Raw genomic sequence first — 18550 nt, 5'->3', positions numbered from 1 at the left:
TTGTGTCAAAATGTGAGATGCGGAGCACGTGACACTGGCATTTCAAAGACTATGCGTAACGTGTAGGTTTCAGCAAATTGAACTAAAAAGAGGACATGGATACATCGACCACTCCTTCAAGCATCTGCATGACCTTCTGCATTGTCGTTCTTAAGGACGGATCCTCATGTATGCACCAAATCGCCACGCTGATTAGCCTCTCCAGCCTTTTTATGTCATTTCTTGCCTTCTCATCATCCTCTATCAGCTTCTTTATTGTTTTTTTCCTTGTAGCAATCGTAAACCGAATCTGTTAGTATCACTTCTTCTTCGTCTTCCGCTTCCATTTCAAGGCTCCTCCTGCAACAGATGATCTCCAATAACATGACCCCATAACTATAAACATCAACCTTTGCAGTGATCGGAATGAATCATCTACAAGTATGTTGTGGGGCTTGATGTCACGGTGGATGATCTGCATGCTACACTCCTCGTGCAGGTACACGAGTCCTCTTGCAATCCCGAATGCAGTTTGGATTCGTTTGTTCAAATCAGGCCTTGAAATTCCAAAGAGAATGATTGCCAATGCGCTACTGCTCATAAACTCAGACTAAAAGTTTGTTTGTGCCTTCACAAAATCCAAGCAATCTGACCCAAGTTTTTGTGATGGGTCCTGGCGATTACTCTCACATCTGCTTTGGATACCTTCTTGCGTTCTTGGGCCATTCTGTCCAACTTGCATTCTCAACCATTCACGTAAAGGACCATGATATACGTTTTCCCCTCGACCTCTATCCCTGTAATTTTAACGCTATGTTTGTGCGAGGGATTTGCAAGTACCAAGAGATTTAGGACAATCAGTTTACAAATGAATCACCAAACATTAGACGGAGGGATTTGAAATGCATTGCATGAAACAAAAACAGAATTTACAGATGACGTCCTTCCTAACTAATTTAGCTTAAACCCCTTGGCGCTTGCAAACCTCTCGTTCAAACATATACGGTAATGGTTGCACCGTACGTAAAAGTAACAACTGCCAATTTGTTTACAGGAAAAATAATAAAACACCAACCAGAAAAGCTTTCAAGTGAAGGACTAAACAATGTATTAAGTAATAAGATTAAGGGTTCAATTTGTACATAGAATACAAAATAACCTTATACATATATATATATAAATATATATACCTCAACAGCTTGTCAACTGCACATCTATGAAACACAAAACAGCAAACTGCCACGTCGTTCTTCGCCTCCCTTGTGTCTCCTATAATTAACAGTAAGGCAAGCCAATTTACCCCCGTTTCCTATCAGTCTCTTGTAATCTTCTGTATTAACAGCAAATAAATTGTCCCTTCAGCGCCCATTACAACAAAAGTATAGTTTCCAAGCAGATCCGATTGCATGGTGCAGTAACAATGGCATTCCCACTTGTCTACCCGGTCGAGAGGGTGACAAACCCTGTAGGCGGAAGAAGCCTGTGAAAAAGAAGCATAAGTTGGATGAGTGGTGTCATGTGCTTTCATCAAGAGAAATATCAGCAGGATCTCCAATCCATGGCCTCCCTTCTCTCCATCGGAACTTAATCCTTAACTTCCCATTTGCGTCAACCCCCACTACCTCTCCTTTACTTGCATGTGTCTCCATTCCCCAACCCCACCGTGGGATCACCAGCCCTTCTCTAATCCTCACTTTGTCCCCCACTTTAAACGGCCTAACCCGTTCCATTTCTGATGCCTTGCAAAGCCACAACCTCTCTGTGAAGCAAAACGCCACCCAGAGCTCCTCATTTTCCATCCGATGCACAACCCCAACGCTTGTACGATTCACCTCTCCCCACTGGTGGGTTGGAGTTGAAACCGATGTTTTAACCCTAACCCAGTCACCGATGTGAAGCTCCTCTTCTTCCACAAGTTCCACTTCTGATGGATCCAGCATCCAAGCTTTTGAACCAGCTGGAGTGTATATTCTCAGCTTGCCATCAGCATCAATTGTGGATATGGTTCCAAGACTTGCATGGCTGTGGCCTGACCACCCAAATCTTGGCTGCTTGACAGACAGTTTAACTCTAACCTTCTGGCCAACCATGAGCCTGTTCACCCTTTCGAGTGCAGAGGTAGGCCCAACCCATTTTTCTTGCTCCCCACAAAATCCAACGGAAGTGGTTCCATCCCATTTATCTGCATCGTATCCCAATCCTTGCACCACTCCAACACTGCCTGGCCCAATGGATTTCCAAGCACCAGCTTGATCTTTTAATCTCACCCACTCTCCAACTTCAAAAATCTGCTCTATTTCAAGATCAGCAGGATCTCCTCTCCACAATCCTGGCAAACCAGAGAAAGCCACTCTCACTTCCCCATCAGCATGAACACTAGTTATGACGCCTCGAGAATCAAGTTGAGCCCCTCTCCAGCCCCATCTTGGTTCAACAAGTCCAATCCGGAACCGGACATACTGCCCAATTTTAAAGCATGGAACCTTTTCAACATCTGTGTAATGAGTTATCCACCTGCCTTTACGGAAACAACAAGCCAACTCCAGATAACCTGTATCTTGTACACTGTGCACGACAGCTAAACTTTCCTTTCCAATGCTGTTCCAGTCATAACTTGGTCGAGTTCCCAGGCTTGGTTTTGAACGTACCCAGTCACCAACTTCAAATCCAGAGAGTCGTTCCGCATCTCCAGGAGAAACTTTCCACAAGCTCTGTCGGCCAGTGACTTTTGTCTACATAACAAATAAACAAAGAAATCCTGTTATATTGTTGTTTAATTCTGCATGCACACACAAGCTTATATAGTTGCAGAAGTTGTCATGCACCAGCAGAAAATAAAAAATGTTCTACAACAAAAAAAAACCGCAAAAATGGATGTGTTTCATTCAGTATAAGGTTTTTTTATTTCTTGTTTCATGTGTCTTCAGTTAAAGAGAGAAAGGGACAAGACAGACGGTTAAGTAGACATGAGATAAGATAGGGGTTAAGAAGACATGAGAGAAGATTAACTTTAACTAAAAGCTAAAAGACATTTACATTGTTTTAGTTTTTATTTTAAAAACTTTATAGGTATTGTTCATCCTCTCTCTTGATCTCTCTCCTCCACTCATGTAAGATATTGCTTATGAGTCTTAAGAATTCTTACATTCAAAGCTCCATCCATGTCAATCCTAACAATTTTTCCAACAGTTGCTGGACTTTCATTTGACCATCCAAGTCTTGGCTGAGAAATAGATGACGTCACATGAATCTCTTGCCCCACTTCAAAAGGGGGCACCTTCTCCACATCCGTGACAGAACAAGAAAAAGGCTTGCTCCTGAAGCAGAAGGCGACACCCATATCACCATCTTCCTCCAAGCTATGAATTATCCCAACACTGTTCCTTGTGATATCCTCCCATCCGTATTTGGGGGATGGTACAGAAGCTTTGACTCTAACCCAGTCCCCTACCTGCGTGGTAGAAACACCAATATGCAGATACAAAGAGGAATAAAAAAAAGCATCCTCTTCTTTTTATATATAATAAATATAATAAGACCGAAAAATTAGATATTACCTTAAAATCTTCCACCTTCTCCATGTCAGAAGGATCTGCCTGCCATGGTATTGGTCGATTTGGAATTTCAATTACCAGGAGCCCGTCATTCTCTATCTCACTTATTTTTCCAACACTATGGTGCGTCTCACCACCCCATGCATACCTAGGCTCTGCAACAGATCGCTTAACACATACCCTGTCACCAATCTTCAAAATAAACACTGTATTAGCGTGTGAAAAGAATACAGTATAAAATCCGTACAACAAATATCAATATATCTCGCTCACCCTGAAAGGGGTTACAGGCTCAACCTCCTCTGGTTCACAATGCCATGGACTTGGAAGATAGCTTAATTCCAGCAACAGACTACTATCTGGTCTTATACAATACACAATACCAATGCTACCAGGTGTAACAGATCCTAATCCGTGCTTTGCAGTTGTAAGAGTGGGGCGAATTCGAACCCAATCCCCAACCTTGAATTCTTCAACTCTCTCCATCTCTGCTGGATCAGCTTTCCACCCTCTGGAGGCTCCGGGAAAGCCAACACGTAGGATACCATCATCATCAACACATAATACAGTACCAATGCTATCACGTGACTGGCCACGCCACCCAAATCTGATAATTAGACAAGGTTTAGTCAACAAATTTATCACTTTGAATAAGGATCACAAGTAGATACCAGAAGACACATATAAAAAGGAATTAAATATGACAGAGGAAAAAGTAAAAGTTCCATCACATGCATGTGAAGTTTGATTGTTTATTAACAGGAAAAAGAGATAAAGACCACTTATATCCCTAGACAATATATCTGCTTTGTATAGCCATTTACCCAGTACTACATGATCCTGTATTTCTGAACCAACCTTATTCCAATAATTGAAATTGACTGTCTACGACATTGCTGGTAAACTGATCCAGAAACAACTATATCAGTTTCCCCCTCCATATATAATGTTATCATCTTTTACTATGGTTCCCCAAAAGATTAGTGTTTGTTGGATGTTTCTGCACTGTTGTTTTGTATCCTCTTGTATTTAACCCTTTTGGTACTCATATTTAACCGAGTCTATTTCAAAATTGTTATCAGTAATTGACAGTAGTCTGAGCCCAAAGTACATAATTTGTACACTAATGTCACTTTCATTTTAAATGCTCGAGACAAGATAAAGTAAACCAGATGCCATCACTTTGGAAGACTAATAACTAATAAACTACTCGACCACAAAGAAAAAACTAACCAAGCAACAATGCTTGAGCTCTTAACTCAAGTAAGCTTAAACAAAATAAATAACTTCAAGGATGAAATTGTTTAGGTAATGAGTTGGTTAAATAATCTAAAAGTCCTATCAGCTAAACTATAAAGTACTTCAGTCTGTTGTCATTTTGGTACATAGAAAAAACTTATCCTGAGGATTGAAGTTTAAATCAATATGAGGGGCTCTGGAGTAGAACCTGTTATTGGGAACGTGGTATCAAGCATGACTGGATACATATAGAAACTGTTCAGATTCAAACCTGGGCTCTTTGACATCTGGTTTCAGCTGAACATGCTGTCCCCTGTCCAAGGGAATAACTTTTACAACTTCATTCGCCAAAACACGAGCCTCTCCAGAACAAAATGATACTATCAAATGGTCCTTATCTGGGGCACCTTGCACAAAGCCAACACTTCTATGTTTTGCACCTTGCCATCCATACGTGGGAGTTGTTATACTTCTTTTAAATTTGACCCAGTCTCCCACATCAAATCTAGATGATAGAGAAAACAAGAAATATGGAATCTGTTAGTCGCAAGGGTGTATAAGACATGCAAAAATATCAAAACAGCACAATGATATTATCTCTTCTCACGTTGTAGGAGACAAATGCACTCCCCGATTTACAAGTGCCTCCATAAGATCTTCAGATATCCATTCCCGAGGAAGGGCCTCCAAAAAGTCACGTAAGGTCTTGCCACTGCCATCAAAGTCAAATGCATAAGTTGGTCATATAGTAGATAGCTTACCCATGTGCCTTGCCATATTTTTGTAGTTCCAAAAAGTTCTCATTAAATGCAAAAGTAGAAAGGCCTAATAATCATCAATAAGTCATCCACAACCTGGTAATTGTATAAAGTCATTATTTTTGTTTCTTAGGAGAAAAATAGCTGTTAAAGTTAAACCACTTAATAGAAAACAAATCTGAAAGAAGACAATCTCTTGCAAGTGAAGGTCAAGCCACACAAAAGTGCAATGCATTTATTGGCACTTGCCTGTGATTCCTAGCTTCAACAGCAGCATCAGGATTTCTAAGCATGACAATAAGCCATTCGAGATTCTCACGTATCATTTTTGCTGCATCTGCTGCTATATGGAAAGCATTGTCGCCTTCATCATCCTGATAACAATGAGCAAAATACATTGTACATAAGTAAATAAAAAAGAAAGCTGCTTTCAGTAGTAAAAGATAGGGACAAAGCCATCAGGTATCATAAATAGAAAAAAGTTGTCCTTGTGTATGTGTGTGCAACACTATAACAATGGCGTAACTCAAGGACTTGTATAGGAAATATTTGTTATGGCTAAAATCTTGGTAACATCCAATCAATCATCCATATTGAAAACGGATAGCCTGCAAATCCTAACTCACTCCTCACGAGATTGCCTCCACATGAGCATATATCAAATAGTGTCTTTGACTGTGATTAGAAGACTGTATTCAATATAACATGTGGGTATTATTATCACAACTCAGTTCCAACAAATTGAGATACCATGAGAACATATAACTGACAAAAACATGCAATTTCAAGAGATTGAAGAAAAACCTGCAAATTATAATTTGCTCCAGCAGATAAAAGCAGTCCAACACATGACTTTGCCCCTCTGGCCAGTGCTACATGAAGAGGAATTGTATTTTGTACATTCTGAATGTTCACATCAACTCCAGCATCAAGTATAATCTAGCAAGAAAATACAAAGTTTTCCAAAGTGTTGATACTTCATTAACGCACACATAGAGGATAGATGACCAAAAATCATGAGATGGGGTTTCCATTCTGATATTATGTAGTAGGAAGCTGTCCTCCATACCTTGACCAACTCAACTTCATTGGCCATTGAAGCTGTATGCAAAGCTGTCCGTCCATGCTGCAAATCTTGAGCAGTTGGATCTGCTCCAGAAGCTAGCAAAATTTGCACCATTTCTCTTCCTTCTACAACCAGCATCAGGTATGAATATTAAAACTGATAATAACAAAAATTTCTTAATAGCTTCAATTAGAACACTTGACAAACACAAATGAAATTAACTTTACTTGTCCACTGGTGTGCTTAAAACATAAAAACCAACAAAGGAAAGATATACAAAGTGCAAGCAAACAAGATTTCTCGGGTCAGTTGAAATGTAGCAACATAGTTTACATTAATGAACATATGGAGTTTACATTAATGAACATATGGTTTACAAAAAACCAAAGAGGTCTCTGGATAAAAGTAAATAACAAAGCACAGAAGCCACTAAAATTTATCTCAGAACACTATGAATATCAGATGATACAAATTATATCAAAAGAGGAGGAGAGGGGGGGACGAAGAAAACTTCAGAACAAAATGACATGGGAAAGAAAGAACACAAGGGAAAATAGCAGACAGAGACAGGCAGACAGAGTTTAATATGACATCTTTTTTTTGTTGACAAAATATTTGGGATCCAAAATTTAAGTGCCCACCCTACAAGTCATCATGGCTGGATAAAAAATTTATTTAAAAAAAATTGGGATTCAAGGGGTTAAGTGCCCGCCCTACAAGTAATCATGGATGGATAAAACGTTAACCAAGGGAAAGGCTTATACCAGATAAAAGAAATAGTTTAGAAGTTCTTAATCTGTATCTACAGGCCTATTAGCTAGATCTCTTGACCATTTTTATGACGATGTACTACTATAGTTATGGAGCTTGTAAATATTCATCAACAAGCATTTCAAAACTTTGGAAGTATGCAATTGTGCATATGTAAAAGGAGAAAAATAGGAAAAACTTCAAATTTAAAGAATATAAGTAATTTTTTTATGACAAAAATAAATAAAAATTGTGCATAAAAAGCAAATTGGCATGCATGAAGCGCGTGCCAAGATACTGGTTTCAACATTAAAAAACTGAGTAGGTATTGATTAGTTATATACTCAATATGTCAATTATTGGATGCTATAATCACATCAACCAAAGTCCAAAAAACAATCAATATATCAAAGTGCCTCTAAAACTGGCTGTAAACAAAGAATCACCAAAAAGAATTAGAAGTTCATATCAATGAACCAAACATTCCAAAGATCTAGGATTACCAATTTCATGATCTTTCTTTAGAGAAGCTGCCATACACAATGCAGTGCCAACTGAACTTGGTATATCAATTGCATCAGCAATCTCTTCTGGTGTTGCAACTTCCACCCACCTTCTAACAACAGCAACATTCCATGTTGCCACACACAAGTGCAATGGTCTATGATACAATAAGAAAGTAACAGGCAAATCAAAAATCAAGACCAAAAATATAAGTAGTTTTAATCCACTTGCAATTTGCAAAATCATGAAACTACTCTGATAATTTTACAAGCCTATAAAAATATAAGCTACAGAACAAATATGCTTAAGGAAATAAGTGACAATTGTCGGGTATATTAAGCATGTAGTTTGAATCACAGGCCAGGAAACAATAAGCCAATGACTCCAAAAGGGCTCAATTAGTAGAATTCACCAACCATACTGCACACTTTGTATACAGTTAAAAAAATTTTGACACATCACCAGCAGGTAAACCCTGCCTGTCTATAAATTAAGAAAGCTTGAATATATTTACTAAAACCTGATTAAGGCTCAGTGGATTGTGCACATTAAAAAAAGCACAAATATATTGCATAAACACATCGTCAATGAATTTCATTTCCAGATAGCTTGCATGCACATTGTTCTTATAGGGGGAAAAAGAATGAAAATCAACTGTGTACTTACGTAAACTTTTCTGAATTCAAAACACACATTGACCTAGAGCCCCCATTTTCCAGAACAACAAGGGCACAATCTGTATATTTCTTTGCAACAGCTCTATGCAGTACAGATTCACCTTCCTCATCCACCGCATTAGGGTCCGCTCCAGCCATTAGTAACTCCTGAGGTCATGCAAAGTATATGTTAAAGAACTTAAAAGTGCACCTTCCAGCACGTTATGAAGCAAAAATGAAATCTCATTAAATATCCAACTGACACATACACGCATACAATCAGGTTGGCCATGATAGGCACAGACATGAGCAACTGAGGGACCAAAGCCTTCTCGCAACCTAGATCTCACATTAGCACCTCTGTTAATGAGAGCATGAACGCATTCTGGGGATCCAGCTACTAATGCAAAAACTAGTGGAGGATCCCCATCTTTGTCCAAGACATCCACATTTGCCTCTTGATACTCCAAAATAGCATTAACAAGTTCTGCACTGCCACGTCTACAGGCCAAATGGAGAGCAGTTTGGCCATCAGCATTTTGAGCTTCTAATAGAGACAATATTGTACTGTTATCACTCCCTGCTGAAGCCTTTTGAAGCAGATCTCTGGACAACCAAAGAAGTGTGACAAGGAGAATAAGGTAAAGAAAATGTGTTTTAAAAAAAAAATATAGCTCAAATAATTCCTCGATAAAGTGCACTAACCTAACACTGCGCACATCCCCTTCAGACACAAGTCTATGCAGAAGAGTGGGGTTACCCTGAAAAACTTCTGATTCAGATACAGGAGATGGTTCCATCACATTTGATCCAGAGCATTTAGCTAAAACACTGTTCAAACACTGAAGATATAAGTAACTTTCCCTTTTGATGTAAATCTAATGAAATTGGCTAAAACACAGTGAGCTACGACATTTCTTCTGCCCTCGAAGATTCATCAGATACCTCAAGTTATTAAAAATATAAATTGTATATACATTTACATATAAAAACCCATCCCTTTTCAGCCCTAATCATAAATGTGGTCAAATTATCCAAACTGTTCATTTTCTAGGACCTCCTGAAGGATCATCCTTACAGAACCTCAAAAGTTGAAAATCGTTTAGTCTTCTAACTAGCACAACAAATAGACGAACACAATGTTTCCAATAAACAACGAGGTGTTCATGATGATAATCCAATGGCAAAACAATTTCCGATTTTGCTGATTTTTTGCAGGGATAGTTTACTGTTCAGATTGCTGAACCACATTGTGAGCAGCCCAACAATGGGATCCCGTTTTAGCATTCAACAAAATAGATCATCTTATAGGAGGTTGTTTATTTGTAAATATATATATATATATATATATATATATATATATATATATATTTGTGTGTCTCATCCAACGATATCAGCTCGGATTAAGTCAAGATGCCACAAACAAAAATACCAGAAACTTCAAGGGCACAATCAGAACTTTGAATTCTTACTTATCAGGACTTGCAGGAGGGCTGCGTGGTATCTCCTGCAAATGGCGAAGAAAAGTGGCTAGCATTGAATTAAAAGATGGTCTTTTTGATGCCTTGAACTGCAGGCACTCGCCAATCATTTTCCACAATTCTCTAGGAATTCCAACACCTACTACACTTGCATATTGTGGAGGTAGTTTCCGAGTCTTGATTACAGCCCGATAAATTTCCTCAGTGCTTAAACCAGCCCATCTGCACAATGAATTTCAGCTTGTACTAAAACTCATTTCACAAAGGGAAAACAAATGAGAAATTTCAAATATACAGTATGTTGCTCCACATACGGAATGGAACCAGTGCACATTTCTACCAATGTACAACCAAAACTCCATGCATCTGACTCTGCAGAAATACCGATAGCATCCTCCCAAAATGGATTCAGTAACTTCTTCACTGGTTCCCATGCCTCTGGAGCTGCATAGTGGGGGCTGAGCATCGTACACTCCATACAAGAATGGATCCTTGAGGTGTCACACTCCAATCGAGCTTTCCGGCAGGAAGGTTTCTTCAGAATTGCAGCAACTCCATAATCAGAAACTACCGCGTGACCACTTTCATCCAAAAGAAGATTGGACGGTTTTAGATTCATACAAACAACACCTGCTGCATGAAGTTCAGCTACTCCTCGCGCAATGTCAGCCCCGTATCTACAAATGGCAAGCACTCAAAACGTCAAGACAAGATTTAATGCCAGCTAGTAGTTACTAACAAAAGATATTATATAAACTATTAAACTTGCACATTGGTAAGCTTGGATTGGTTAACCTCTAGCTGAATTAGAACTTAAGCCTCAAATTAAATTACTCCAATATGTGTAGAATATATAAGTATAATCATATACATGACAATAATAATTTCTATTTATTAACTTCCAAAACATTTCAAATAAACGTCAAGACAAGATTTAATGCCAGCTAGTAGTTACTAACAAAAGATATTATATAAACTATTAAACTTGCACATTGGTAAGCTTGGATTGGTTAACCTCTAGCTGAATTAGAACTTAAGCCTCAAATTAAATGACTCCAATATGTGTAGAATATATAAGTATAATCATATACATGACAATAATAATTTCTATTTATTAACTTCCAAAACATTTCAAATAAAGACAGGAGATGCGAAGCAAACCCCGTGCTCTCTTTGGAAGCTGGTTGCATGGACAACAGAATAGACGTTATGTATTTTTCGGTGAAGACACAATTTTTCTATATTTGTTCTCATAGTCTAAAGCTCAGCATTCGGATTCAAAAGTGCATTTAGAAAATCAGAATGATATTCCAGATCACTTTTATTGTATTAGTATTTCCTACTCCTACCTCATAGATACAGAATTAGAGAAAGCTTCACTGTGTAGGAAAGATAAACAATTCTACAAGAATCAGTTTAAGCTTCCCGTATATGAGACGGAAGATATTTCAGAACAAATGAGATATTCATTCAATATTTCCGAGTTTAAAATTCTTTTTTCTTCCTCATTGCTAATCAACATAAATAAAATGTTTGCATCAGTTACCAAACATTTGTAGTACGAACGGTGGTTAAAGGAGGACAGGGTAACTACAATTAACACTTGATCTTGTAAAACAATGCATTTATTATGTTGATTATTTAGTTCTATGGAAGGGAAAATTAACAAGGAAAATCAACAAGGAAAATCATTTTTATTAAAGTCTCTTTTTTTACTTAATAAATTGATACAGCTGTTCACAATTTCGCAATTAATTGGGCAGATTTATTTCCAGCTAATGACTAGAACAGTAAAGTTAATACAAATCTAACAATATTAAGAGTGATATGGTTAAATCTGACAACTAATTTCAATGGATTTAGAGAATTTATAGGAGTATCGAATGAAAGTTTTGAATAAGCTTGATTTCCAGGTCGGGAAATTCTTGTTATGTCTCATTCAACCAACAAACCCGAATTTTCGCATTTATACATGTTCTGTCATGTCCATTCATTACTCTCAAGTCACATAAACAAACCTGTAAATCAACATCAACCCTTGTGAGCAAATCAACATTCTTTTAACGTTTCTAATTCCCATTTTCGGGGTTAAAAAAAAGAGGTATATAGTGGAATAGAAAGTACGTTTGGTTAAGTAAGAAGGTCAAGAATTGTCCCCCTTTAAAGCTTTTTAGTGAGGACAACATTTATGGGAATGGAAGCCATCACAATTTGGTGATTGCAATATAACTTGTATCCTAAGTTAGCACTGAATGAAAAGGGTGATATTTGTAGTGTTAGGGTCTCACGTGGGATTATGCTATATCAAACTCAACATAATACCATCCCACTTGCATAGTAAGACATTGAGACAAGAATGCATTGGCGGAGACACATACAAGTCTACCTTGGGCTGCAGCCTAGTTGGCCTTTAGGCAACTAAAAAAAGAAATCCGCCTATAATTTTGCTTATATTGAGTGTTTGTCTATCAAATTATACCTAGCAAACAACCCAAATTAAAACTAATAGCACTAAACTCACATAAATTTAGTCTCTAGTCTCTTAAGAGTATACGCCCAATCCTAAAAGAAACAAAAAATAGCTAGCCCACCCAATTGAAAATTCTTGACTCCGCTCTTGCGGGTAGGACTGCTTTTATGCTCATTTGTTAAAAAATGCATCCACTCAAGAAAATGTAGGTTGAATTAGTTCCATATTCTGCTTATTCAGACAGTCAACAAATTCATAATCCATGACTGAATGAATCAGAAAGCACATAACTTTACCCACTAAATCAACATCCACGAGAATTTCCTCCACTCGCAAAACAACCTTTATGAACTAACAATCCAGAATTACCACACAAACCAAGAAATTAGATTACTTTCCACACACACGCGAGCAGTGACACATACAAATCAATCAGAATATACGCAAATTATAAAAAGTACATAACCTTTCGAAGATAAAAATGAAAAGATAGCAATTTGAAACCACAAAACCTTAGAATTTGCTCCAAAGTAAGCCTGCCCTCATTGCGCTGCATCTCGGACTGAACCGATCCATAACACTTATCCATAACAAGACACAAGGTGCCTTCACTCTTAATAGCCCCATGAAATGTGCACACATTCCTACACCACATCGATGCCCGCCGCAAATTATCCAGCTGCCCCATCACCCAATCCATACTCGTCTCCTCCGCTACTGCCACTTTCTTCACCGCAACCCGGTGGCGGCACCTCCCTCCTCCACCTCCGATGACGGCAGTCCACATTTGAACCCCAGCCTGCCTGCCCTCCCCTATCCGCCGCACCAACTTCAAGTCAGGGTGCACCGCCAGCTCGATCACCGGCCCGCACCCGCCCGAGATCGACGTGTGGGACCCACGAGCACACCTTCGGTCCCCATCGTCATCCTCATCATCGTCCCCATCCTCGTCGTCCGTGTAATCGCAATCGAAATTGGCAGCGGCAGCAGACGAGACAGCATTGGAGCTGGAGTGAATCAGGGCGAGCACGGCGAAGTTCTTCCTCAGCGCCTGGACGGAGTTCCCGACGACGGAGACGTGGCGACAGCGGGGGCAGACGAGGGTAGTATCGGGACAGGAAGAGAACATTTTGGACAAGCAGTCCTTGCAGAAGCCATGGCCGCACTGAAGCAAAAGCGGAACTCTTTCCTCCTCGTCGTAGCGGGTCTGGCAGACGGAGCAGCACGGGACCTTCATCGGACTCCGGCTGCTTAGCTGAAGTGAATCGATTGGAATCGGGGTGGGTTTCGGGTTCTCGGAGCTCCGGGAGAGCTCAAAAGGTCGGGTCGGTAGTGGGAAAGGGCAGATCCATAAATGAATAGGGGAGAGAAAATGGAGATTTGAGAGAAATGAATGATCAGTTGGGTGTTGGGCTAACAAACAATGAATCTACACCAACACAGAAAAAAGGGTTTTAGACTATTTAGAGAGAGAATCTAGAGAGAGAAAGGAAGAAAAGAAAGAGAGAGAAACTAGAGAGAGAACCTAGAGAGATAGAGAGAGAGAGGAGCTTAAACTAGAGAGATAAAGAGAGAGGAGCTTGTTTCTTGTCTTGTAACTTGCGAGTTGCAACGGGTTTTTTTTTTTTTCTTTTTTTTTTTAGATCTTTTGATATGGGTCAAAGTAATTAAAAATAAAACTTATTTTAAAAATAAAAAATTATTAAAAATTAAATTTATTTCAAAAATAGGCCTTTAAATTGGACCTATTTCAAATTTTTTTTTTTATTACTATTTTAAGATTTTGTTTCGCTTTCTGTGAGGAGTAAAAGGAAGGTTGGCTAGGTCGGCTGCTTTTCACTGAGTCCTCAAACCCGCTTCTTCCGCCACAAAATGAAACCACATCATTGTTTTCTTTCGATTTTCTTTTTGGATTTTTTAGTGTGTTTCGGAATATTTGACATCATAAAATATTCAAAAATGCTATTTTTACTATTTAATTGTGCTAGCATCTCTCTAATAGAAATTTAATTCATACGTTCTATCTCCATTCAAAAGATGGTACAACTAAATATCGTAAATCTAAAATATTTAGCCGTTAGATTTTTGATAGAAAATTAATAATTATATTTAATTTAAAATATATCCACGTATTGATCAAGATCTTCTTTTTTTACAGAGTTTATCAAGATATCAATCATCTCATAGCCATAAATTTGAATTAATATAAATACAGCTGGTTGGTTTGAAAATGCTCATTTAAAAAGTACTTCTATTCAAAATGCTTCCAGTAAAATGCTTTTTTAAGTATGTCAAAGTTTAAAGAAAAATAAAACGCTTTTAAATTTATATAAACACTTTTAAACGGACTAATAATACGGTTGGAGAGCAAAAATAAGAATATAGAAAAATGGTGTGAAATGGTTGCAAATGTTTTCATTTTTATTTTTTATTAATATTATTCACACATCATTTTTTACGTACTACAGACTTCATGCTGTTTTCTTTTTGTTGGTCACAGATGGCGTGCAAGTTGCAATAGTGCATAGTCTATTTTTGGCAAAAGCCGTAATGTATGGTTTTTCCTCCTAAACCCTAAACCGACCATGTGGACTAGTGATGTTACATATCGAATGTGACTGCAATTGAATTGCTATGAAAATAATTTATATATATATATATGTTTTTTTTTTTTGAAAACTTGACTGTACGAGAAAAACTTTATTAATAACGAAAAGAAAAAAATATACCTAATCAGGAGATATAAATTTTACCTCTCATAAAAAAAATACATGAAAAAGAAATGGGACATAAATCATAGCCTTCTAAAAACAAAAACAAGAATAATACAAAGAAAAGAGGGGCATGTGTAACCTAACCCTTCAAAAATCAAACCTAAATATCTAAACCTGCAAAACAAACTGAGCAACACCACAAAGTTAGGAAAAAAAAAGTATGACAAACCTGAATACCAAGATGCTTAATTCGAAAATAATGTGGCACAAGCCGTCAGCGGATGAGAATCATGCAAGTTCAAGTTAGAGAAGACAAGCCCATGCTAACAAAATTTATCCATATATTATTTTTTTTATCTTTTACATATATTTCTTAATTTTTAACTATCAAATTGAATAAAATAAAAAATATCACAAAACAAAAGTTACTGAAGAAGGGGTGGCAACGTAAGGAAGTAGCACTTGTCTTATCAACTTGTGGCCACTGTTTGGGTTCTTTTGGGGGAAAATGATTGAGCTGATTTGTAATGTACTAGAGCCGTTTGGCTATTGTAGCATGATTTCCACTCAGTGCTGCAGTACAACAACGAAACTATCATAAAATATTCCACATCCTCTATTAAGATTTATACAATCGCACCCTTAATGTAAACAAAATTATTTATAAAATATTAGACATCGTCTATTCAGATTTACATAATCACATTTTTAATGAAATTAAGATTAAAACTTCTTCTTGAGTGTTGACTGAGTGTGTATATATATAGTCATCATGTGACGATGTTGCAAATAGTTAGTTAAGTACAAAAAAATCCTTATAAAAACAATTAGGGTGTGTTTATTGTACCGGACTATCTCGGACTGGACTAGCTTTAGGGACTAAGCTGGACTGGCTTATAATAGACTAAGCTAGACTAATTTAATGAAGCGTTTGATGCTGTGTCGGACTAAAAAACATGACTCATATATTATATATACTAATATTTTATTATTAAATTATCAGTTTCTTTTCTAGAACCATTTATTTTGATCAAGCTTTTAATCCTCTTCCTCTCTCATTTTTTTTGTCCGCTCACTACATCCTTCCCATCTCTCTCTCCCCTCTGCCTCTTTTCCTGTCTAACTCCATGGGTGATAATTTGATTTTGGATGGTCTCGGATTCGAAGATTTTGTAAATCTCTCTCTTCCTCTTCACTGCAAATCTACTTCTGCCTCTTCTATTCCTCTCACAAAATCCCTTGCAAATCTTAAAATCAAACCAAAGAGCAAGAACAAAAATGAAAATTTAGGAGTTAGGCGGGATGCATGCATGAGTGGCTCGAAGGTGGGAGATGGGGTTGAATCTGCTTTCGGTTTCTGAGTTTTTTTTGGGTTTTCTGGGTCTCTGACTTGGCGATCTTATGGACAGACGAAAGGGAGGTAGGGAGAAAGACAATGGGAGGGCAAGTTCTCAGGCGTGGGGTGAGGCAAAGTGAGGGGAAGCGGGGAAACGGGACTAGCAATCCCCTCCTTTTTGGGGGCTCTCGCTAAGCCCAGCTAACGAAGGATTTAGTCGGCACGAGTCCGACTTAATCCCACTAAACTCAATCATGGCTTGCACCAAACACAGAGTAATAATCCTACCCAAGTAGTCCAGTCCAGTGAAACTTAAGGAGGTCAAACAAACACCCCCTTAAAGTTCAAATCAATCCACAACAATTAATACATTTTAAGTGCTAAAATTTAGGTTTGCAGAGTTAAGTGACATCCACTATTTATAGAGCTAATTTTATTTTTTAGTAGACAAATATGTGAGTTTGAATCCAAATTTTTATTTTTGGTTAAAAGATAAATTTGTTAGATTATATGTTAAATTAGAGAGTTAACGAAATTCGAATTCACGGTGATGTAAAAGCAACATTCCAAGTTGGTCTTAGACTACAATAAGGGGGTGTTTGTTTACCCTCACTAAAATTCACTGGATTGGACTGGACTAACTCTTAGTCCAGTCCCGTGTTTGTTTCCTGGAAGGCTTAGATTTAATGAGATTAGCTCTCACTCGCTTCGACTAAAGAAGAGACTAGCGGGTTTTATCTAAACCCCCCAAAAACCATGGGATTGCTAATCCCATCTCCAAAATTGATTGCACGATGCAAGTTTATAAACGCTGCAAGCCCGTAAGCATGCTTCTGGGCAACTCCATTTCCTAGATCTGAAACCCAGCCTCGCTGCTACCTAAATCTCAACACCAAAATTCGAAAAGAAAAAAATGCAAAACGATTACAACAAGAATCCTAATAGAAAAATTCTTCCTTATTCTCCAAAATTCCAAGAAAATTTTCCTTTTTCCCATAAAATTTTGGAGAGAAATGGATAGAGAAAGGGAGAAAGTAGCTTTGGGATGAAGAGTAATGGAGAGACGAGGACGGAGGAGAGAGTAGTTTTGAGGAAGATTTTACACAGGAAAAACGATTTTGAAGGTTGTGGTTTTGCAGGACAAATGATGGAAGGAGTGTTATGGGGGACGAAACTAGTAAGTAAAGAAAGAACTCTCCAGAGAGAGTCTAGAGAGAGGTTGGATAAAAATGAAAATATTGTTGAATTAATAAAGGGGACGGAACAAAAACGTGTTCTAGACATATAAAAAAAGGAAAACTAATGAAAAGGGTTTGAAAACTTTGAGTTTTAATGATAAGGACAAAATAAAGGGTAAAGTGAATAGTACAAGGATTGACTTTTTAGTGTAAAAATGTGGTTTTTCGTTAAAGTGAACAGTATCGGGAGCTTTTCGTTAAAGTTCCCTATAAAAAAGGGCAAAAGCTTGAATAAAATATATTAAATTAATAATAAAATATTATTGAATGTGTATTAAATAATATAATATTATAGTTGTTAATTATCCTTCTTTTAGTCCATCACTGCAGCAAACGCTTCACTAAGTCAGTCCAGCTTAGTTTAGTCTAAATCAATCCAGCTTAGTCCCAGAAGGTAGTCCAATCCGAGATGGTCGCTCCCAACAAACGCCCCTAAGTGTTGCTAGAAGCCTAAAACCCAAAATTTAGAATTTAGCAAACAAATGCTCCCAACCCAAGCCCAAAAGTTGCCAGTAAATTTCCACAGAGCCCTCGAAGTTTGGGATTTTCCACCTGAAATTGATCAGTGCCGACGCCGTCCAACATGGCAGCCCTCTTCAACCTGAAGGCCGGCAGATTAGGGTATTCACTATTTTCCAAAATTACAAGATTTGTTGTCGGAGATGTAAAACCCTTACATTTTACTCTTCAAAACGAGATACTTTGCAAACGTTTCACCTCAGAAATCTCATAAAACCACCACGATTTCACAGTCAATTACCTCATTAATTCATGTGGGTTGTCTCCACAAGGTGCAATTTCAGGC

At 37.8% G+C, this 18550-nt stretch overlaps 1 protein-coding gene across 2 annotated transcripts; it reads right to left on the bottom strand.

The window, feature by feature from the left end:
* Positions 1 to 1063: 1063 nt before the first annotated feature.
* Positions 1064 to 14070, bottom strand: LOC103438616 (E3 ubiquitin-protein ligase KEG). Of its 2 annotated transcripts, none has more exons than XM_008377148.4 (16): positions 12970 to 14070; positions 10302 to 10664; positions 9979 to 10209; positions 9212 to 9337; positions 8776 to 9112; positions 8517 to 8674; positions 7850 to 8007; positions 6600 to 6718; positions 6335 to 6469; positions 5780 to 5904; positions 5380 to 5484; positions 5044 to 5277; positions 3807 to 4140; positions 3537 to 3725; positions 3125 to 3430; positions 1064 to 2711 (listed from the first exon to the last, which is right to left on the bottom strand). In XM_008377148.4, the coding sequence occupies exons 1-16, from the start codon at positions 13692 to 13694 to the stop codon at positions 1494 to 1496; spliced, it is 4863 nt and encodes a 1620-aa protein (XP_008375370.2). In that variant the 5' UTR covers positions 13695 to 14070; the 3' UTR covers positions 1064 to 1493. The 2 variants fall into 2 exon arrangements, with proteins under 2 accessions (XP_008375370.2, XP_008375369.2); XM_008377147.4 differs by having other exon boundaries at positions 6600 to 6721; positions 12970 to 14023.
* Positions 14071 to 18550: the final 4480 nt, after the last annotated feature.

The sequence above is a fragment of the Malus domestica genome, chromosome 07 (genome assembly GCF_042453785.1).
Source record: "Malus domestica chromosome 07, GDT2T_hap1".
Lineage (NCBI taxonomy): Eukaryota > Viridiplantae > Streptophyta > Magnoliopsida > Rosales > Rosaceae > Malus > Malus domestica.
The sequence above is the reverse complement of the archived record's forward strand: the minus strand, read 5'-3'. Positions and strand labels throughout refer to the sequence as shown.

Excerpts from the sequence above, each read along its gene's own strand:
- LOC103438616 (XM_008377147.4), bottom strand. The coding sequence starts at position 13,694 with ATGAAGGTCCCGTGCTGCTCCGTCTGCCAGACCCGCTACGACGAGGAG. Across the intron at positions 9,338-9,978 it reads CCTCCTGCAAGTCCTGATAA|TGTTTTAGCTAAATGCTCTG; the intron begins GTAAGAATTCAA and ends GTGTTTGAACAG. Across the intron at positions 8,675-8,775 it reads GCCAACCTGATTGTATGCGT|GAGTTACTAATGGCTGGAGC; the intron begins GTATGTGTCAGT and ends GCATGACCTCAG.